This window comes from Lonchura striata, chromosome 6, assembly GCF_050655825.1.
Source record: "Lonchura striata isolate lonStrDom1 chromosome 6, ASM5065582v1, whole genome shotgun sequence".
In the NCBI taxonomy this organism is placed as follows: Eukaryota; Metazoa; Chordata; class Aves; order Passeriformes; family Estrildidae; genus Lonchura; species Lonchura striata.
This window is the reverse complement of record NC_140708.1, coordinates 5092190-5114661: the sequence shown is the minus strand read 5'-3', so window position 1 is coordinate 5114661 and position 22472 is coordinate 5092190. Positions and strand designations below refer to the sequence as shown.

Here is a 22472-nt window from a genome sequence, read left to right as displayed (position 1 = left end):
TTCCTGGCCGTTTTTCTCGCGAAAGAAGATGGAAACGCAGGGTGGGAGACTACAGCTCTCATTTGGCAAGTCTGGGATGACCAGCTCACCTCTCATTCACACCCATTCATCCCCCCTTATCGGCCCCATCCCAACAAATACTCACCTATCCTCTTTCCTGGGGTCTTTGTTCTTCGCCTATGCGTTAATCTTAGGGGCAATTACTGCGGGTTTAGGGAATCCTTTCCCTTTTCTTTGTTTTATTGTCTCCTTTTGTCCCTGGATCAAAACCTGCGTCTGTCGGTAGCACCAGGGGAACAGAGCGAAGCTGCCCAACCAGGGCAGGACGCGTCTCTTCACTTTGAGTCTCCTAAGGCACCGGCAGAGAGGTGTTAGCAACCATCCTCTGCTACCATAATTGTGAAAAATGCCAATCACTTGGTTTTTAAAATTTTAAAATTTAATAATCATAACATTGTTATAAAAATAGTAATACAATTAGAATAATAAAGTTTAGAGTCAGGATAATTACAAGATAATAAAAAGCAAAGAATTAAGGACGTCCGGGTGCTCTCGGACACTAAGTTGCGAAAAGCATCCCTTGTGAACAAAGGAATCAGCCTTAAACCAATACACTTGTTACATATTCATATATCCTTCATGGTTATGCATACATGCTATTTAAAACAAGAAACTCTGCCTGTTGTATGTCAACTGTTTCCTTTAATTCCCATGGCATCTTCGAGTCTGAGCAAGGCCTGAAGAAATTAGCTTCTTCTGATAAGAAGCCATAAATTCCTCTCCTTTGGAACACTTAGGTGTTCCTCAAAGCAAGTATCTAATTTCTAAAAAAAACAGAAAAAAAACCTTCCCCCTCCACATACATGGTGTTTATTTTAACTACTAAAATCTTCATTTTAACTACAGAAGAACAACTAATCAATATAACATAATACATATAGTAGCTATCTGCATAGAGCCATATAATAAGCATTTTTCACATAATGGAAACAGAAACCAGGGCATCCAAAAAAAAAGAATTATTGACCCTTGCTATCAGAGAGTGAAAATACAAAAAGATAGAACCAAAGAAAAACATATATTAGCTTAATGTACTAGGCAGCATGAAGAAAAGCCAAAGGTTAAAACCAAGCAAAAAAACCTCGAAACTCAAACAAATATTTGAGTACTCACAAATTCAAGAATATTCATATAGGCCCTTAACATAACAGTACAATAGGAACATAGTTTAAGTAAACCATATGCAAATAGCCAATCACCTCAGCACACGATTTTATCCCTTAACAAACTTCTATAAAAATTTTAAAGAGTCACCCATGTTTCAATAAGGACAATCAAATAACTGTAGGCAGCACCAGTGCCAGGATGCACTGCAGAGACTTTTCCCCTGAACACCCACCCCTGTGTTGGCACTGGGGATGGGCAGGGACTGAGGTGACCCTGAGAGTCAGTGCAAGGCACAGGGTGCAGCTGAGGAAGGACAGCCCTGTGCTGGGCTCAGAGCTGAAGCTGGCACTGCCCAGCGTGGACAAGGTCCTTTCTGCAGCCCTGTCACAGGGCAGCTTGGGCCTTGCTGCAGACATACGGCCGCTCATTTGAGCAGTTCTCACTCCTCAATCTGTTCTCTGCCAGGAACACACACGGGGAATTGCCAAAGACAGGAACCCTGCAGGGAGGAGCAGAGACAGCACTGGTTCCCAGGGGAACACCTTGTGCCCCTGTGCCCCCAGGCCCTGCCCGGCTCCCCGGCACTCACCTGGAGCTGTAGCTGCTGCCGTCCCCCCAGTGCAGGCGCTCGCCCCGTCTGCGCAGCCCGATCCAGTAATCGACGTTCCCGCGGAGGCGGAAGAGCAAATCCTGCCCAGGAGAGAGGAGTGGGAGCTGCCCCGGCCCCTCGGGGGGACCCGTGCCCGGGGCTGCCCCCGCACGCCGGGGCTCCTTCCCTGCAAGGCCCCGGCACAGGGCTGCACCCCCAGCCCTACGAGCACCCAGCCCGGCCCAGGACCACCCCCAGGCTCCCCTCAGCCACCCCACACCACCCGCAGCCCCTCACTCACCATGGCCTCATCCTGGAGAATGGCCAGGGAGGCCCCGAGCTCCGAGCACCGTTCCTGAGCCTGCTCCCAGCTCCTGCAATCCTTTGACAAGTAGTAGCAGACCCCATTGGACCCAACCCAGCCACGAGGACAGCACTGCAGAATCTCAGGTGTGACTGGAACCTGTGGTGCTGGAGGGGGAAGAGGAGAAGGTCTGAGGATTCCCCTCTGCAGGGAGCAGGGACCCCGCTCTGCCCCGAGGGGCTGGGCCCAGCCTGCTGCCCCTCCCTTACCTGACTGCACAGCCAAGGCCACCCCCAAAGCCAGCACCAGCACCAGGAGGAGCAGAATCAGCACCGCCGTGAGCACGGGACGGGAGCTGAACCATTCACCTGGAGCAGGAAAGAGCTGCTGGCTGCCAGAATCAGACCCGGCCCTGCAATCTGCTCACCCCGTGCCCAGGGAGCACAGCAGGGACCCCTCAGCCACTGTGCCCCTCACTCAGCTGGCAGCCAGAGAGCCAAGAGCCTGGGCACAGGCAGGGACACAGCTGTGGGGACAGCCAGGGACACAGCTGTGGGGACAGGCTGCAGCAGGAGAACTGCACAGCCTTGGGGGCAGCTGGGGCTCTTGGTTCCAGCCACTGACGGGGCCCAGCAGAGCACGAGGCCTCTTCCAGACATCGGGAAACAGCCACAAACCTGCCAGCCCTGGCATTGGGAGGTGACACTGTCCCCTCCCTAGAGGCAATAGTGGGGTGCCTTGCTCACCAGGGAATATTCTGAGGTTCCTTTTCAGTACATTGGTGATTGCTCTTCCATTCTCCAGGGGCTCCTTCTGAAGCCCATCAACAGAGCAGAATTCACCCTTCTTCAGCTCACAGCCCTCATCTCTCTGCCAGGAACAAGCAGCACCTTGCTCCCGACCCATCAGGAGTGCTGACAAAGCCTCTCGGAGATCGCCTCGGGAACAGCTTTACACCCGCGGTGGTGGCACCCTGAAAGGGACACGATGCGAGGTCACTGCCGGTGCCGGCCCCGCGGGACACCGAGGCTCAGCAGGGCGGTGCGGGCTCTGGCTGCGCTGTCCCCGCTCCCCAGGGCTGCGGCAGCAGCTGCGGAGACAAGCGCAGCCTCCGGGAGCTCTGCGCTCCCCGCAGCCCCGGCCCCTGTGGCTCTGCAGCCGCTGCAGCCCAGCTCCGTGCGGGACAGGCGCTGACAGCGCCGGGCAGCTGCCGGATGCTGCCGGCCCAGGGCAGCTGCGGCTCGGAGCCCGCCTGCCCAGGGGCAGGAACCAGCAGCCCCGGGGCTTCACCATTGTCCCCCGCATGCCGTGCCCCGGCGGCTCGGAGCCCGGGGACACCGAGCGCCGGCACAGCCGCTCTGGCTCCCTGCCTGTGAACGGCGGAACCCGGCACAAGGAACTCGCCAGAGCCCCCCTGGCCCTCAGCGCGGCCCCTCCGCCCGCAGCGAGCCCCGAGCTGGGGCGGAACCGAGCGCGGGTCCCACCTGGTCCGAGCCGCCTCCGAGCTCCGGGCTGCGCTCCTGCCCCGCTCGTCTCTCGCCCTCCCAGCGCTGCCCGGTCGCTGCCCGCGCTATTTGTAGTCACGGCGCTGTGGGCGGGGCTTTGGGCGTTTTGACCAATCAGCGCGGGGAAAGCAGCCGGGGATGGAGGGACGGGAGAGTGGGAGAGTGAACAAGTGAACAAGTGAACAAGTGAACAAGTGAACAAGTGAACAAGTGAACAAGTGAACAACCGCGGCTTCACCTTCTACCGTAAACCGTGTTAAGGAAGAAGCGGAGCCGCCTGGGAGGAAATTTCAGTGTCTCAAAACAATTAATCACTGCAGGGATTCCTGGGCTGCGGCACCGGCAGTGCCGGGCGTGCGGCGGCATCGCTCGGTGCTGGCGGCGTTTGCAGCGCCGAGGGATGGGCTGAGTCCGGCCCGGCAGCGCCAGCCCGTCGCTACCGAACTATTTCAGTTTCTTAATGAATTAAACCAAAGACATACTGCCTCTTGTCGCCGTTTCAAAGCCTTGAATCAAAGGGAGAACGAGAGCTCCATACTGATTAACATCCCTAAATGATGCATAAGGAGGGTCTCCCCCCAGTTTAACCCCGAATAAAAAGTGAATCAAAGGGATTTTTCCCCAATTTAGCCTCCGAAAATGAGGGGAAATACAGTCTCCTGCTCAATTTCCCTGAATAAAGACCGTTCTGGGGACTTTGGACATCTTTCTCGTCTGTGAAGGTCCCTACAAATGGAGGCTCCCCCTCGATGGAACTTTTACAATGACACATAAAGAGGTTCCTCTCAAAGGAAGCCCTTTGAGACTAGGGACAGCCGTGTTTGCCGTCAAATGGAACCTGAAGATGATGAAAATTAGTTGCTTTCCTTCAAGTCAAAAGGCACCATGAAGGTATTCTCCTTCCATTTAAACATAAAAATCATGGAAAGCAGTGATTGCCTGCCTAGTGAGGCACCCAAAACGACGAAAAAGGTGTGTTTTCCTTCAACTGAGACCCTTCAAATAATAGGTACTTGGAGATTCTCTCCAGTTCAAACAAAATTACAGAAAAGCTTTCCCTTCTTCATTTCAATCCCTTTTCTCCTCCTAACCCCCTCTTTTTGGTGGCCGTGGGGAGGGACTGGGGGCACTTCCCCCTCCTCACTGGTCACACCTGGGGCTGCTGCACCTTGCAGAGTGCTGAGGAGTTCCCTCCCAGCTCCCTGCCAGTGTCCCTCTTCCTGGCAAGCAGCGGGAGGGATGCTGACAGCACTGGGCAGGAACTGGGAGCACTGTTCCTTCCCAGAGCTCCTGATATCCCTCCCAGTGCTCCTTCTTGTTCACTGCCGGTGCTCCCACTCTCCCTCCCAGCTCCCTCCTGGCATTCCCTGTGCTCCCAGTTCCCTCCCAGTGTTCCAGGATCTCTTCCAGTGCTCCCAGCGGCAAAGTACTGGGGGCACTGCGTGGTCTGCTCCTGAAGAGGCGAGATTTGAGCCGCTGGGAGGGAAATCCCCACTAGAAGGTGCCCGGAGCGGCGGTGCCCGCAGGGCTGGCCCGGGAGCGCCGGGCTGCGGAGAATTCTCTGCTGCGCCGCCGGCCTGGAGCCGCAGGGCCGGGGCAGCACGCAGGCAGCTCGGCAGCTGCTTGGGCTGCCGTGCCAAGGGCGCAAGCTGGTCTTTGCTTTTGCTTCCCAAGAAGGCAAAACTTCTTTCTATCTCCCTTTTCTATTTTTCTCCTCTCTCTTGTTATAGATGGATAACGAGATGATTGGCTCTCGCAATTAAGGGATGACTATTGTGTGAATATTAAGAGAAGCTTTATTGATGTATAGTTATGTTCTCGAGGTTTAGCTGTCCTCTGTTCTCCCCATAGCTCCCTTTCCCCCCTCTGTATTGTTGCCATCAGACAGCCTGGGGTGTCTAGCACAGGGAGAAAGAAGGGCACAAGTGTCCCTGGCATGGGGCAGCTGGGAATGGAAAAGCTCGGTGCTGGGGTGGACATGGCAACACCTGGCCTCCCATCCAGCTACAAGAAAGCAATCTCCACCGATAAACGGCAAAGAAGAGCTGCCTGAGAGACTTTGGGAGGGACCAGGGCAGGCTGATGCACCCCCAGGGTTATAAAAGACCGAGCATCGATCTCGAAGAGGAACCGGCCACGTGGTTTCCACGAGGGCAGTTCCCAGCACTGCAAATTTTTCCTTATGTAGTCCTTTTGTTGTATTTTTGGTAAAGTTTAAATAAGCCTTTCAAATTTTCAAAGTGAGCAGTTGTCTTTCACTTTCTTCTATTTTCTTTTTTTTTTTTTTTTTTTTTTTCTTTCTTTCTTTTCTTTCTTTTCCTTCTTTCCTCCTTATCTCAACCTGCTCTTGTGCCATACCGTTGGGTAGTACTAAAACGGCATTACTGCGGTCACTTTTACTTTATCCTCTGTAAGAGGACACAAAGCTGGCAGAGCTTTGCTGTGCTTCTGCTCCTCCCTCCTCTCCCTGAAAAAGCCCAGTCCTACTAACAGTGCAACTAACAGCGCTCTGGTCCTGCCTCAGGCAGTTTCCTGTGTGTGACTGGCCTTGAAATGTGACAGGAAATATCTGAAACACAGATATTCATTTCTTTAACTTTACATGAAGTCACTGTTTCCCAGTTGATTTTGATGTTGAAACCATTCAGTGTAGCTACTCTTCATACAAAATAACCTTTAGGCATGTTTACTCTTACTGCCAGTAGGAGAGCATTTTCAGGAATTGCTGCAGTCTGTAGCAGTAGTCTCAGTATTTGTGTGCTTCGGGAGTTGCGCTTTGGAATAGGAGGAAAGTTTCTGTTGCACCACTGAGGAGCTGAACGCGCCTCTGTGAAACGCACGTGTTAAATCAAAGAGGAAAACCCCAGGAACCTGCTCCTTCTTCTGCAGCCGGCGAGGAGGTGGCGACCCCGGCCGCAGCCCCCGGCTCAGCCCGGCCAGGCCGGGCAGCGCTGGCCCGGGATAAGCCTCTTGTCCCGGGCTGAGCCCCTTGTCCCGGGATAAGCCCCTTGTCCCGGGCTGAGCCCCTTGTCCCGGGATAAGCCCCTTGTCCCGGGCTGAGCCCCTTGTCCCGGGCTGAGCCCCTTGTCCCGGGCTGAGCCCCCTGTCCCGGGCCGGGCCCGCATCAGCCCCCCTCGGGCCGGCCCGGGCCAGCAGCTGCCGGGCAGGAGGGCGGGGGAGGCTGCAGAGCCAAAAGCAGAGCGGGCCGGGGCTGTTGCCAAAAAATCCCTCCCGCAGCGGGCTGAGAGCACAAACCCTGCAGCGGCAGAGCGCAGAGGAGCCCTGGAGCGGGAATCTAACACGGGAAAAGGAGAAACAAACCACGGAAACCGAACCGGACACTGTCCCAGCCGCGCCTTCCTGCCACAAGCTATCAGCAAAACAAATGGATCCAAAACGAAATGTTAAACCCTTTCCATCCTTCAATCCTCCTTCGAGTAAAAAATACTACAAGATACAAGCATATTAAAAAAAACCATCAAAATCAGTAAGGAAGTTAAATCCCCAATAAAAATGGGAAAATACCTTAATTTAAAAACTGAAATCCTCTGATAAACTGTGAAGAAAAAGCCCCATTTTTCCTATAACACATGAAACTATAAAAAATGAAATTATTCAAATAATATGAAATAAAAATCTCCATACTAAAATAAACAAATATTAAAATAACTGTAATCCCATAAAAAGTTTAAACTAACAAAGAGAGAAAAGTAATACTATACTTCAGAAAAAAAAAAGAACCTTTGTTCCCAGAGATGAAAATAATTTACAAACAAATAATAAAAATTTTACCTTTAAACAACTCATCTTCAAAACAATACCCCATAGATCAATATAACCCATCAACAAAATTTTAAAAAGCTTATAAAAATAAGAAAGACTTCATGAAGATCCTCTAACTAGTATTCCTAATAAAAATAAAAACCACAAAAAGCCTGTTTTCTTTCGTTTTATAAAGAAGTCTGTATAAACTTAATAAAAAAGACTTCTCTCCCTAAAAAAAACTTAAAAAAAAATAAAAATTAATAACCTGACTAAAAATTTTTAATTTAGTTTCTTTACATTATCATTTAAAAAAAAAATTGTAAAGTGTCCAAGTTTTAAAAAAAAACGTTTTCCAATTACCATCTGAGTAGGAGTTGCCTTGGGGCAGTTTTCCTTCTCTGCTCTTAATGGCCCCATCAATGCCTGGCCACATGACTCAGAGATAACTCTCCAGGGGGAGGAGGTGATTAAGGACACACCTTGTGACTCATAATGACCCATTGTGAGATGCTCTGCCCAAGGGGAGGAGCTAGGCATTCCCACCTGGATAAAAGTGGAGATTTCTACACAGAGGGGAGCCTTTTCACAGGTTCTCTGAGAAGACACAGCAACTACATCTGCCATCCCAAGAGGACTGCAGCTACTCCATTTTGGACTGCTACCAGCACGCTGGCCAGGTTGTATTCTGACTTTGTCAGTAGTCTTTCCCTTTGTATTATTGCATGCATTTTTGTCCTTTTCCCCTTTTCCCAATAAATTGTATTTCTGACTTAGAGTCTCTCACTGGTTTTGCTTTCAAACCAGAACATAATTTTTGGGGCCCAACGTGGGGCAAGAAAGTACTGAGAGAAGTCAGAATTACAATCTTGTATTGTAGAGGGTACCTACTCACTATGATGCTTAACATGTTTTTTTGGGTCTTATACCTAGCTCTCTATATTTTCCCGAATGTGGGGAATTATTTGGCAATTGTAATACTCATGTGTAGACCAGGGTATGGTATGAGAATTGCTTTATTGGTCTACTATGTCTATTGCATTATGATCTCTGTGGCAATGAACATGATTTGGAATATGTACTCAATTCTGTTTGCTTGTCCTAATCTAGGCTGCTACGTTTGGGGCCTCAGCAACCTCACCCAGCCCCTGGGGGGAGGGGTAAAGATTGATGTTTTCAAACCTTTCAGGCTTGACACAGCCGTTTTTGAAAATGTTAATTTCCCTCTGGATGCCAAGGACAGCATAATGTTGTTGTTAGTTCTTCTTTGTCTTCTCTGCACAATCTGCAACATGCTTAGAAACAAAACACTACATAGTGTGGTGCAGCAAAACATACATAGTGTGGTGCAGCGTCTTCTTGAGGAAGAGGAAACAAGAAGGAAAGCAGCAGTGTCCGTGCCTGTACAGAATACCACAACAGCATCCATGTCAACACAGGCTGCCATAGAGAAAGAAGGAACCAAAAGGAAAACAACAGTGTCCGTGTCTACGCAGACTGTCATGGAGGAAAAAACAAAAAGCAAAGCAAAACTGTCTATGTCTACACAGACTGGCACAGAGGAGGAAGGAACCGAAAGCGCCATCAGCTTCTCCATACAAACCATCACCAAACCAGAGCAGCCTGAACCCATAGTAGTTGCCACTGTTCAGAAGAAGAAATCGAGGAGCAAATCAGTCCGCATAGTGACTGATGAGGACACTGCAGGACCCTCGCACCCAGCGGAAGAGACAGAACCAGAGATCATCACTCGCTCTCTATCCCTGGGTGAGCTACGTGATCTGCGGAGAGAATTCACCCGCAGACAAATGAGTCCATCCTGACCTGGCTTCTCCGCATCTGGGACGCTGCAGCCAATGACACCATTCTGGATGCAAGTGAGGCCAGGCAACTGGGATCATTATCCCGGGATGTGGTCATTGATCAGGGGATTGGGAGAACCCAAGAAACTCTCAGCCTCTGGCGGCAACTGCTCGCAAGTGTGAGGGACAGATACCTTTGTAAAGAAGACCTCCAGGTGCTCCAAGGAAAATGGAATACCATGGAACAAGGTATCCGATGCCTGAGGGAATTGGCTGTGTTGGAGATAATTTTCGCAGAAGATGAGAGATTTCCTAAGAGTTCCAGACAATAAAAGAATAATGATATAACTGATCCTCTTGAAGGAACCTCAAGAACCTATTTACCAGAAGAGAGCAACGTGTACCATGACCAGGAATAGAGGGGCCCTGCCTCTAGCCAGGTAGAGGACAGGGACAATCGGATCTATTGGACCGTGTGGATTCGATGGCCTGGCACATCTGAACCACAAAAAATATACAGCTTTGGTTGACACCGGTGCCCAATGTACCCTGATGCCATCAAGATATGTAGGAGAAGAATCCATTTCTATTTCTGGGGTAACAGGAGGATCCCAGCAGCTTACTGTATTAGAGGCTGAAGTGAGTTTAACTGGGAATGGGTGGCAGAAACACCCCATCGTGACTGGCCCAGAGGCCCCATGCATCCTTGGCATAGACTATCTCAGAAATGGATATTTCAAAGACCCAAAAGGACATTGCTGGGCTTTTGGGATAGCTGCTGTAGAGACAGAAGACATCCGGAAACTGAATACCTTGCCTGGTCTCTCAGATGACCCTTCTGCTGTGGGACTGCTGAGAGTTGAAGAACACAGGTACCAATTGCCATGACAACAGTGCACCGTCGGCAATATCGTACCAGCAGAGACTCTGTGACCCCCATCCATGAGAAGATTCGTAAATTGGAGAGCCAAGGGGTGGTCAGCAAGGCCCATTCACCTTTTAACAGCCCTATATGGCCAGTACGCAAGTCCAGTGAGAAATAGAGACTGACGGTGGACTACCGCGGCCTGAATGAGGTTACACCACCACTGAGCGCTGCCGTGCCAGACATGTTGGAGCTTCAGTACGAGCTGGAGTCCAAGGCAGCAAAGTGGTATGCAACCATTGATATTGCTAATGCCTTCTTCTCCATTCCTTTGGCAACGGAATTCAGACCTCAGTTTGTCTTCACCTGGAAGGGAGTGCAGTACACCTGGAACCGACTGCCCCAGGGGTAGAAACACAGCCCCACCATCTGTCATGGACTGATCCAGGCTGCACTGGAAAAGAACGAGGCTCCCGAACATCTACAGTATATCGATGACATGATTGTGTGGGGGAACACAGCAGGGGAAGTCTTCAAAAAGGGAGAAAAAATTATCCAGATTTTACTGAAAGCTGGTTTTGCCATTAAACGAAGCAAGGTTAAGGGACCAGCTCAAGAAATTCAGTTTCTAGGAGTCAAGTGGCAAGATGGACGTCGTCAGATCCTGACAGAAATAATCAACAAGATCACCGCTATGTCTCCACCTACCAACAAGAAGGAGACACAAGCTTTCCTAGGTGCCATAGGCTTTTGGAGGATGCACATTCCTGAGTACAGCCAGATTGTGAGCCCTCTCTACCTGGTCACCCAAAAAAAGAATGATTTCCACTGGGGCCCTGAGCAGCAACAAGCCTTCACTCAGATCAAGCAGGAGATCGCTCATGCTGTAGCCCTTGGCCCAGTTAGGACAGGACCAGAGGTCAAGAACGTACTCTACTCTGCAGCTGGGAACCATGGGTTGTCCTGGAGCCTTTGGCAGAAGGTGCCTGGGGAGACTCGGGGTCGACCACTGGGATTTTGGAGCCGGAGCTACAAAGGCTCTGAAGCAAACTACACTCCCACAGAGAAAGAAATCTTGGCTGCCTATGAAGGAGTTCAAGCTGCCTCAGAAGTAATTGGCACTGAAACACAGCTGCTTCTGGCACCCCGACTACCAGTGCTGGGGTGGATGTTTAAAGGAAAGGTTCCTTCTACACATCATGCCACTGATGCCACATGGAGTAAATGGATTGCCCTCATCACTCAGCGTGCCCGTATTGGAAATCCGAATCGCCCTGGGATTCTGGAAATTATAACAAACTGGCCTGAGGGGGAGACTTTTGGATTGTCTTCTGAAGAAGAGGAGCAAGTGGCACGTGCTGATGAGGCCCCACCATATAATGAGCTACCAGAAACTGAAAGACAATATGCCCTTTTTACGGATGGTTCCTGCCGAATCATAGGCACTAGCCAGAAATGGAAAGCTGCAGTGTGGAGCCCCACACGACAAGTGGCACAAGCTACTGAGGGACAAAGTGGATCAAGTCAGCTTGCAGAGCTTAAAGCTGTCCAGCTGGCTTTAGGTATTGCTGAGCGAGAGAAGTGGTCGAGGCTCTATCTCTACACCGACTCATGGATGGTAGCTAATGCTCTCTGGGGATGGCTAAGTCGCTGGAAAAAGGCTAACTGGCAGCGCAGAGGGAAACCCATCTAGACTGCCGAGATCTGGCAGGACATTGCCTCCCGAGTAGAGAAGCTGACCGTGAAGATTCGACATGTGGATGCACAGATACCCAAGAGTCGGGCTACTGAGGAGCATCACAACAACAAACAGGTAGACCGAGCTGCCAAAGTGAAAATATCACAAGTAGACCTAGATTGGCAGCATAAAGGAGAACTATTCCTAGCTCGTTGGGCCCATGACGCTTCTGGTCATCAGGGGAGAGACGCAACATACCCATGGGCACAAGACCGAGGGGTGGATCTTACTGTGGACAGCATCTCACAGGTCATGCACAACTGAGAGACCTGCGCTGCAATCAAACAGGCCAAATGGATGAAGCCTCTGTGGTACGGTGGTCGATGGTTGAAATACAGGTATGGGGAAGCTTGGCAAATTAACTACATCACGCTTCCCCAAACCCGACAAGGCAAGCACTATGTACTGACCATGGTGGAAGCAACCACAGGATGATTGAAAATCTACCCTGTGCCTCATGCCACTGCCTGGAACACCATCTTAGGCCTAGAAAAACAGGTCTTGTGGAGACACGGCACCCCTGAGAGAATTGAGTCAGACAATGGAACACATTTCAAGAATGGCCTCATCAACACCTGGGCCAGAGAACATGGGATTGAGTGGATATATCATATCCCATATCATGCTCCAGCTGCCGGGAAAGTTGAACGATGTAATGGACTGCTTAAGACCACCCTAAAGGCACTTGGTGGGGGAACTTTCAGGAATTGGGAACTGAACTTGGCAACAGCTACCTGGATAGTCAACACCCGAGGGTCCATCAATCGAGCTGGTCCTGCCCAATCTGAACCCTTGCAGACAGTGGATGGAGATAAAGTCCCTGTGGTACATATGAAAGGTATTTTAGGAAAGACTGGATTAATCCCACCCCAGGCAAAGACAAACCCATCCGTGGGATTGTTTTTGTTCAAGGACCCGGTTATACTTGGTGGGTAATGCAGAAGGATGGGCAAACCCGTTGTGTACCACGGGGAAACTTAGTCTTAAGTGAGAACTATGTGTAAGGTTTCATCATGAAGAAGATGGAAATAGGAAAAAGGGGTGGATAATGTCCAAGTTTTAAAAAAACTGTTTTCCAAATCCCATCTGAGTAGGAGTTGCCTTGGGGCAGTTTTCCTTATCTGTTGTTAATGGCCCCTTAAATGCCTGAGAGATAACACCATCCAGGAGGAGGAGGTGATTAAGGACACACCTTGTGACTCATAATGACCCATTGTGAGATGCTCTGCCCAAGGGGAGGAGCTAGGCATTCCCACCTGGATAAAAGTGGAGATTTCTAGACAGAGGGGAGCCTTTCCACAGGTTCTCTGAGAAGACACAGCGACTACATCTGCCATCCCAAGAGGACTGCAGCTACTCCAATTCGGACTGCTACCAGCACGCTGGCTAGGTTGTATTCTGACTTTGTCAGTAGCCTTTCCCTTTGTATTATTGCATGTATTTTTGTCCTTTTCCCCTTTTCCCAATAAATTGTATTTCTGACTTGGAGTCTCTCACTGGTTTTGCTTTCAAACCAGAACAACCTTACATGGATCAGAATTATTTATTAGAAATTACAGTTGTTTTCCACTTCAATTTCCATGCCAAACACAGACACCTTTCCCCTTTCAGTCTGAGAAGAAATCTGGATGAAAACTGTGTTTCAGAGTCACTGTCATCCCTGCAGAGAGGCCTGGAGCTTTCCTTACCCCATCCCAGGGGACTGTGAGCTGCCCTCCCCAGCAGCAGAGGCCACACATGCCCTCCTCAGCTCAGAAGTCAAAGGTGCCCCTTGACAGAGCACGAGCTTCCAAGGCACTGGGGTAAGGAGTTGTTAGTTCCTAGCCCAGCATGCCATGGTGATGTGAGGGGTGAAAAATGCCACGTGTGCTGTGCACCAGCAGTGATGCTCAATCCATCTTTCCAGAGCTCTCCTTGGAGCTGGTCAGGCTCCTGGGGAAGACAGGCCAGCCAAAGGTGCTCAGTCTGGCCCTTGCAGGGTGAGGGGCAAGAAGCCAGAATCCAGCGTGGTCTCTTTGCCCTCTCCTTTAGGACAGGCCTGTCTGTCCCCAGCCCAAAGGCACAGAGGGTGCTCTTTAAACGGTGCCACAAGGTCCCCGTGCCCACCGTGCCCTGATGCCAGGAGCAGAGAGCCCCGGGAGCGTCGGGGCCAGGAGAAGTCTGCCAGAGAGCCGGGCACGAGTGTGCCGGTGTGCAGGGCTCAGGGTGCACATGTGTTTGCTGCTGTGCCCGGGCTGAGTGCCCACGTCCTGCTCTGCACAGGGCACCTGTGAGCTGCTGTGCACAGCCCCGTGCCCAGGGATGTGCTGAGGTGAGCACAGCCGTGTGCCCTGCTGTGTGCACATGTGCTGCCCTGCACTGCAGCTGAGACTGGGGCTGTGCACAGCTCTGTGCTCGTGAGCGTGCCCAGGCGCTGCAGGGTGAGCCGGGCTCCGGGTGGGACAGGCGTGTGTCCATGTGTGTGACACTGCACACACTGCTGTGCTCAGGCTCTGTGTGCTGGCAGCTCTCGAGCTCGGGGCACGTGTGCCTGGCAGAGACTCACACAGGTGAGTGTCCGTGCAGCACAGGTGTGCTGCTGGGGCAGGCTGGGTGCACACACCGTGTGCTGCTGGCAGTGCCGTGGTGCGCAGGAGCTCTGTGCAGGTGAGCAGGAACCTGTGTGTGTGAGCCCTGGCTCTGCACATGTCCCTGTGTGCCCTCACGGGCTGGGCACGGCTCTGGATACACGGCTCCGTGCACCCCACTGCTGTCCCTTCTCGATAAACAGGAAAACAGACATATATATATATATATATGTATATGTATGTATATATATATATACACCTGTGTTTGTGTATGTCTCACTGCCACCTCTGCTGGCTGGAGCAGCCCCTGGCTCTCTGTATACACTCTGCCCTTGTAAGGAGAAGAATTTGCCTCTACCTATATATTTCCCAAAAGGTTGTTGTAAAGTTGTGTGCAGTGATTTCCATCAAATTTAATAGTGTGAAGTTCCCATTAAATCCCCATAAACAGGGGTATCTGCAGTCACTGTGATCCACTGCTGTTCTAGCCCACGCTCCCCAAAAACTGCTGCCAGCAGAACGGGGCGGTAGGCCAAGTGCTAAACCTCTCTGGGACTGTGGTGCTTCCTCGGCCAGGCAGTTCCCTGTGCCAGCAGCGGTGGGTAACCACTGTAAGACTCAATTACCCTCTCAAATAATGACACACACGAGGCTGTGCTGTGCACGTTGCCTTCAGTGCTCAGCCCTCAGTGGGGAGGTCCCTTTCAGGTGCTGCTCAGCACTGAATGGGCTGTGCCAAGCGCAGAGCGAGAGCGGCTCACGCCAACAGAATGAAAGGCTGGGGAAAGAACCCAGAGAAGAGACTGCAGCATCCAGACTGGGTCAGAGATAACCAGAGAGGCTCAAAGATGTCCCAACAGTGGAGTTGAGCTTCCACCAGCTTGAAGATGAACTCACACTTTAGGTAGGGAGATTGAACTGTATCGTTTATTAATGGAATTGTCCTGTTTTGGTAGATGAGAATTACAAGCATCTGTTGAGGGGAAGTACACAGGGAACCGTCAGAGGCATTGGAGAGGTTTCCTTAAGGACCCACAAGTAAAGTAGAACAAGAAATAGAGGGCAAGACCAGGTTGGCCCCTGTGTTCACCACTGAGAATCTTCCATAGCCCTGCCATGGGCAGCAACCCATAGGCACGGCAGATGGGGTAAAAAAGCCATACCAGACCTCAGTGATCCCGTTTGGTCCACTCCAAATAAGTGTGTCTAAAGAAACCCTGAGATGTTTTCCTTCTGTTCCCACTGTCCTTGCCGACATCAACTGATGTTAGTATGACTAGTGAAATTTTTTTTTTAAAAGAGTAAATTATCAGAACTGAAAATGAAAGATAATTGTTCAAGACATATGATTCATAGGAAAGGAAAATTGTGGTTTGTTATAGATGAATGATGGGTGGCTATCACAATGAAGAGATAGATATTATGTATATATTAGGAGAATTTTTGTAAATGTATAGTGCTGTTACTGTAATATGACCTCCCCCAGTCCCCTTTCCCCTGCCCCTGTAGCAGCCTCAGCAGCCAGGGCATTTGGGGAGGGCCGGCTTCTTACCAGGAGGGGCGACAGGACAGCACCTGAGCTGCAGTCGAGATGTAAGGAAGTGATCTGCACCAGTGCACGGCAGAGAAGGGGTTCACTGACACAACTCTGGGAGGGGCTGAGGATATAAAAGGCAGAGCATCCCTTTTGTAAATGTGCACGTGGCTGATAGCCCCAGAGAGCGCCAGCGTTGTAATTATTCCTTAGTATTGTATTTTTTTGTTATGATTTCATGAGCATTTGAAATTCTGAAAGTGAGGGTCCTTTCTCACATCTTCCAAGGACCATCCTAAAGTCTCAACTTCAGGCCAGTGATGATTTCCAGGAATCCAGGGAAATTTGCATTCCCCAGTCGGGTTTGTTCTATAATGTTATAATTATGGCTTTCACATTTATGTACTAACTTTGGTTTTTCAAGTTATTCTTGACCACAAGAATTCCGATATACTACACATTGTAATTACTGCTTTTGATATAGTATAACCTGTCACTGTATGTATGCACCATATAGCTTCTATAACTAGAGATGTAATAGATACTGTCTTAGAGCATAGAATAATAGAGACTGTGAAATGCTGAAATGATTGTTTCATGTAACTAACTCAGAAAATGATGTAAAATAATTGATTTCCCATATTTGGGGACTTCCTATTCTGAAAGACACGGTAACAGAAACAAGACCACTGAAAAAAAAGAAGAATTATTGACCCTCATTATCAGGGAGTGGAAATACAAGAAGACAGAACCACAAGAAAACGTAAAATATATTGCTTTAATTAGACAAGGTAGCATGAAGGCAAGTCAAAAGTTAAAACCAAACAAAAGTACATGTTAATGCAAAGGAAAGTCATAATGTGTAAACATTTAAAATATTTATAAAATAATTTCTATGTCTATATTAAAGGTATGTATAAAAACTTTTATAAAAAGGATAAATAGAGAGCTGTGTTCCTCACATATAATGAGGACAATCCAGTCACTCCAGGCAGCACCGCTGGCAGGATGCACTGCAGAGACTTTTCCCCTGAACACCAAGCCCAGCGCTGGCCCTGGGGATGGACAGGCACTGAGGTGACCCTGAGAGTCCGTGCGAGGCACAGGGTGCAGCTGAGGAAGGACAGCCCTGTGCTGGGCTCAGAGCTGAAGCTGGCACTGCCCAGCGTGGACAAGGTCCTTCCTCCAGTCCCTGTCACAGGGCAGCTTGGGCCTTGCTGCAGACATACGGCCGCTCATTTGAGCAATCCCTGGTCCTGAATTTATCGTCAGCCAGGCACACACACGGGGAATTGCCAAGGACAGGAACCCTGCAGGGAGGAGCAGAGACAGCGCTGGTTCCCAGGGGAACACCTTGTGCCCCTGTGCCCCCAGGCCCTGCCCGGCTCCCCGGCACTCACCTGGAGCTGTAGCTGCTGCCGTCCCCCCAGTGCAGGCGCTCGCCCCGTCTGCGCAGCCCGATCCAGTAATCGACGTTCCCGCGGAGGTGGAAGAGCAAATCCTGCCCAGGAGAGAGGAGTGGGAGCTGCCCCGGCCCCTCGGGGGGACCCGTGCCCGGGGCTGCCCCCGCACGCCGGGGCTCCTTCCCTGCAAGGCCCCGGCACAGGGCTGCACCCCCAGCCCTACGAGCACCCAGCCTGGCCCAGGAGCACCCCCAGGCTCCCCTCAGCCACCCCACACCGCCCACAGCCCCTCACTCACCATGGCCTCATCCTGGAGAATGGCCAGGGAGGCCCCGAGCTCCGAGCACCGTTCCTGAGCCTGATCCCAGCTGCTGGAATCCCTTGACAAGTAGTAGCAGACCCCATTGTACCCAACCCAGTCATGGGGACAGCCCTGAACCAACTGCGGAGTCGCAGGTGTGACTGGAACCTGTGGTGCTGGAGGGGGAAGAGGAGAAGGTCTGAGGATTCCCCTCTGCAGGGAGCAGGGTCCCCGCTCTGCCCCGAGGGGCTGGGCCCAGCCTGCTGCCCCTCCCTTACCTGACTGCACAGCCAAGGCCACCCCCAAAGCCAGCACCAGCACCAGGAGCAGCAGAATCAGCACCGCCGTGAGCACGGGACGGGAGCTGAACCATTCACCTGGAGCAGGAAAGAGCTGCTGGCTGCCAGAACCAGACCCGGCCCTGCAATCTGCTCACCCCGTGCCCAGGGAGCACAGCAGGGACCCCTCAGCCACTGTGCCCCTCACTCAGCTGGCAGCCAGTGAGCCAAGAGCCTGGGCACAGGCAGGGACACAGCTGTGGGGACAGCCAGGGACACAGCTGTGGGGACAGGCTGCAGCAGGAGAACTGCACAGCCTTGGGGGCAGCTGGGGCTCTTGGTTCCAGCCACTGACAGGGCCCAGCAGAGCTCGAGGCCTATTCCAGACATTGGGAAACAGCCACACACCTGCCAGCCCTGGCTCTGGGAGGTGACACTGTCCCCTGCCTAGAGGCAATAGTGGGGTGCCTTGCTCACCAGGGCATATTCTGAGGTTCCTTTTCAGTACATTACTGATTGCTCTTCCATTCTCCAGGGGCTCCTTCTGAAGCCCATCAACAGAGCAGAATTCACCCTTCTCCAGCACACAGCCCTCATCTCTCTGCCTGGAACAAACAGCACCTTGCTCCCGACCCATCAGGAGTGCTGACAAAGCCTCTCGGAGATCGCCTCGGGAACAGCTTTACACCCGCGGTGGTGGCACCCTGAAAGGGACACGATGCGAGGTCACTGCTGGTGCCGGCCCGGCGGGACCCCGAGGCTCAGCAGGGCGGTGCGGGCTCTGGCTGCGCTGTCCCCGCTCCCCAGGGCTGCGGCAGCAGCTGCGGAGACAAGCGCAGCCTCCGGGAGCTCTGCGCTCCCCGCAGCCCCGGCCCCTGTGGCTCTGCAGCCGCTGCAGCCCAGCTCCGTGCGGGACAGGCGCTGACAGCGCCGGGCAGCTGCCGGATGCTGCCGGCCCAGGGCAGCTGCGGCTCGGAGCCCGCCTGCCCAGGGGCAGGAACCAGCAGCCCCGGGGGTTCACCATTGTCCCCCGCATGCCGTGCCCCGGCGGCTCGGAGCCCGGGGACACCGAGCGCCGGCACAGCCGCTCTGGCTCCCTGCCTGTGAACGGCGGAACCCGGCACAAGGAACTCGCCAGAACCCCCCTGGCCCTCATCGCGGCCCCAGCCCGCAGCGAGCCCCGAGCTGGGGCGGAACCGAGCGCGGGTCCCACCTGGTCCGAGCCGCCTCCGAGCTCCGGTGCCGCCTCGCCGGGCTCCGGGGCCGCCGCCGCTCCGCTCCCAGACCGACACCGCTCGGGGCCCCCGCCCCCGCCTCATCGTTGTGGGCGGGGCTTTGGCATTTTGACCAATCAGCGCGGGGAGCGCGTCATGGGGCGCGAGTGGCGCGAGGGGCGGGGGGAGCGGACCGGTCGCGATCGCGATCCGCGGTTTCGGTTTTGTTCTTGTGTCACGACGTGGTTACTGGAGTGGAATTGTACTAATAAGAAGAGGAGCCGCGTGGGAGGAAGTTTTTTCTGGGTCTCAAAACAGTGAATTACTGCGGAGATTCCTGGGCTGGGCTGCGGCACAGGCAGTGCCGGGCGTCCGGCGGCGTCGGAGGTTCTCTGTCAATTTAGATCCCTTAATTATGCTTAAGGAGGGTCTCCCCTCAATGTAATCCCGAATAAAAAGTGAATCAAGGGGGATTTCCCTCAATTTCGCCTCTGAAAATGAGGGGAAACAGGGAAATGCAGTTTCCTCTTCACATTCCCTCAACAAAGACGATTCTGCGGCCTTTGGACATCATTCCGTCTGTGAAGGTCCCTTCAAATGGAGGGTCCCCCTCGATGGAATTCTTACAATGGCACGTAAAGAGGTTTCCTCTCAAAGGAAGCCCTTTGAGACTAGGGACAGCCGTGTTTGCCGTCAAATGGAACCTGAAGATGATGAAAAGGGAGCTCTTTCCCTCAATTCAAACAGTACAATAAAGGTATTCCCCTTCCATTCAGACATAGAAAACATGGGAAATGGTGATTGCCTGTCTAGGGAGGCACCCTATATAACGAAACAGGTGTGTTTTCCTTCAAGGGAGACTCTTCAAATCGTAGGTGCTTGGAGATTCTCTCCAGTTCAAACAAAATTACAGAAAAGCTCTTCCCCCTCAATTTAAATCGCTTTTCTGCTCATTAGCCCCCTTTTTGGGGCACTAGGGAAGGACTGGGGGCACTTCCCCCTCCTCACTGGTCACACCTGGGGCTGCTGCACCTTGCAGAGTGCTGAGGAGTTCCCTCCCAGCTCCCTGCCAGTGTCCCTCTTCCTGGCAAGCAGCGGGAGGGATGCTGACAGCACTGGGCAGGAACTGGGAGCACTGTTCCTTCCCAGAGCTCCTGATATCCCTCCCAGTGCTCCTTCTTGTCCACTGCCGGTGCTCCCACTCTCCCTCCCAGCTCCCTCCTGGCATTCCCTGTGCTCCCAGTTCCCTCCCAGTGTTCCAGGATCTCTTCCAGTGCTCCCAGCGGCAAAGCACTGGGGACACTGCGTGGTCTGCTCCTGAAGAGGCGAGACTTGAGCCGCTGGGAGGGAAATCCCCACTGGAAGGTGCCCGGAGCGGCGGTGCCCGCAGGGCTGGCCCGGGAGCGCCGGGCTGCGGAGAATTCTCTGCTGCGCCGCCGGCCTGGAGCCGCAGGGCCGGGGCAGCACGCAGGCAGCTCGGCAGCTGCTTGGGCTGCCGTGCCAAGGGCGCAAGCTGGTCTTTGCTTTTGCTTCCCAAGAAGGCAAAACTTCTTTCTATCTCCCTTTTCTATTTTTCTCCTCTCTCTTGTTATAGATGGATAACGAGATGATTTGCTCTTGCAATTAAGGGATGACTATTGTGTGAATATTAAGAGAAGCTTTATTGATGTATAGTTATGTTCTTGAGGTTTAGCTGTCCTCTGTTCTCCTCATAGCTCCCTTTCCCCCCTCTGTATTGGTGCCATCAGACAGCCTGGGGTGTCTAGCACAGGGAGAAAGAAGGGCACAAGTGTCCCTGGCATGGGGCAGCTGGGAATGGAAAAGCTCGGTGCTGGGGTGGACATGGCAACACCTGGCCTCCCATCCAGCTACAAGAAAGCAATCTCCACCGATAAACGGCAAAGAAGAGCTGCCTGAGAGACTCTGGGAGGGACCAGGGCAGGCTGATGCACCCCCAGGGTAATAAAAGACCGAGCATCGATTTCGAAGAGGAACCGGCCACGTGGTTTCCACGAGGGCAGTTCCCAGCACTGCAAATTTTTCCTTATGTAGTCCTTTTGTTGTATTTTTTGGTAAAGTTTAAATAAGCCTTTCAAATTTTCAAAGTGAGCAGTTGTCTTTCACTTTCTTTTCTTTTCTTTTTTCTTTTTTTTTTCTTTCTTTCTTTTCTTTCATTTCCTTCTTTCTTCCTTGTCTCGCTAATTGGGGATTTGTGTCGGGAGAGCCTGTCTATCCTGACTGTCAAGGAGGAAGGCTCTGTCTACATTTTGTGGTTAGACTACAACCGAGATCAAGTAGGAAGTCCCCAAAGAGAAAAGGAGGAAATAATACAAAAACGTCAAACACTACCTTCCTTCCTATCTCTTTCTCTGTGATTACTCATTTTCAACCTGCTCTTGTGCCATACCGTTGGGTAGTACTAAAACGGCGTTACTGCAGTCACTTTTACTTTATCCTCTGTGAGAGGACACAAAGCTGGCAGAGCTTTGCTGTGCTTCTGCTCCTCCCTCCTCTCCCTGAAAAAGCCCAGTCTTACTAACAGTGCAACTAACAGCGCTCTGGTCCTGCCACAGGCAGTTTCCTGTGTGTGACTGGGCTTGAAATGTGACAGGAAATATCTGAAACACAGATATTCATTTCTTTAACTTTACCTGAAGTCACTGTTTCCCAGTTGATTTTGATGTTGAAACCATTCAGTGTAGCTACGCTTCATACAAAATAACCTTTAGACAAGTTTACTTTTACTGCCAGTAGGAGAGAATTTTCAGTAATCGCTGCAGTCTGTAGCAGTAGTCTCAGTATTTGTGTGCTTCGGGAGTTGCGCTTTGGAATAGGAGGAAAGTTTCTGCAGCACCACTGAGAAGCTGAACGCGCCTCTGTGAAACGCACGTGTTAAATCAAAGAGGAAAACCCCAGGAACCTGCTCCTTCTTCTGCAGCCGGCGAGGAGGTGGCGACCCCGGCCACAGCCCCCGGCTCAGCCCGGCCGGGCCGGGCAGCGCTGGCCCGGGATAAGCCCCTTGTCCCAGGATAAACCCCTTGTTCCGGGATAAGCCCCTTGTCCCGGAATAAGCCCCTTGTCCCGGGCTGAGCCCCTTGTCCCGGGCTGAGCCCCTTGTCCCGGGCTGAGCCCCTTGTCCCGGGCTGAGCCCCCTGTCCCGGGCCGGGCCCTCATCAGCCCCGCTCGGGCCGGGCCGGGCCAGCAGCTGCCGGGCAGGAGGGCGGGGGAGGCTGCAGAGCCAAAAGCAGAGCGGGCCGGGGCTGTTGCCAAAAAATCCCTCCCGCAGCGGGCTGAGAGCACAAACCCTGCAGCGGCAGAGCGCAGAGGAGCCCTGGAGCGGGAATGTAACACGGGAAAAGGACACACAAACCATGGAAACCGAACCGGACACTGTCCCAGCCGCGCCTTCCTGCCACAAGCTATCAGCAAAACAAATGGATCCA

The 22472-nt window shown here is 52.2% G+C and overlaps 2 protein-coding genes across 4 annotated transcripts; both read right to left on the bottom strand.

Moving 5' to 3' along the window:
• Positions 1-682: 682 nt before the first annotated feature.
• On the bottom strand, positions 683-3609 carry LOC146767012 (C-type lectin domain family 2 member B-like). Of its 2 annotated transcripts, XM_085583939.1 has the most exons (6): positions 3545-3609; positions 2807-3033; positions 2330-2428; positions 2058-2227; positions 1757-1857; positions 683-1666 (listed from the first exon to the last, which is right to left on the bottom strand). In XM_085583939.1, exons 2-6 carry the CDS (start codon positions 2964-2966, stop codon positions 1552-1554), a joined length of 645 nt encoding a protein of 214 aa, XP_085440065.1. In that variant the 5' UTR covers positions 2967-3033; positions 3545-3609; the 3' UTR covers positions 683-1551. The 2 variants fall into 2 exon arrangements, with proteins under 2 accessions (XP_085440065.1, XP_085440066.1); XM_085583940.1 differs by lacking the exon at positions 2330-2428.
• Positions 3610-16592: 12983 nt separating this feature from the next.
• On the bottom strand, positions 16593-19112 carry LOC144246578 (C-type lectin domain family 2 member B-like). 2 transcript variants are annotated; one of them, XM_085583931.1, is made up of 6 exons: positions 19029-19112; positions 18293-18519; positions 17816-17914; positions 17535-17713; positions 17234-17334; positions 16593-17143 (listed from the first exon to the last, which is right to left on the bottom strand). In XM_085583931.1, exons 2-6 carry the CDS (start codon positions 18450-18452, stop codon positions 17029-17031), a joined length of 654 nt encoding a protein of 217 aa, XP_085440057.1. In that variant the 5' UTR covers positions 18453-18519; positions 19029-19112; the 3' UTR covers positions 16593-17028. The 2 variants fall into 2 exon arrangements, with proteins under 2 accessions (XP_085440057.1, XP_085440056.1); XM_085583930.1 differs by having other exon boundaries at positions 17535-17914.
• Between the last annotated feature and the right edge of the window lie 3360 nt (positions 19113-22472).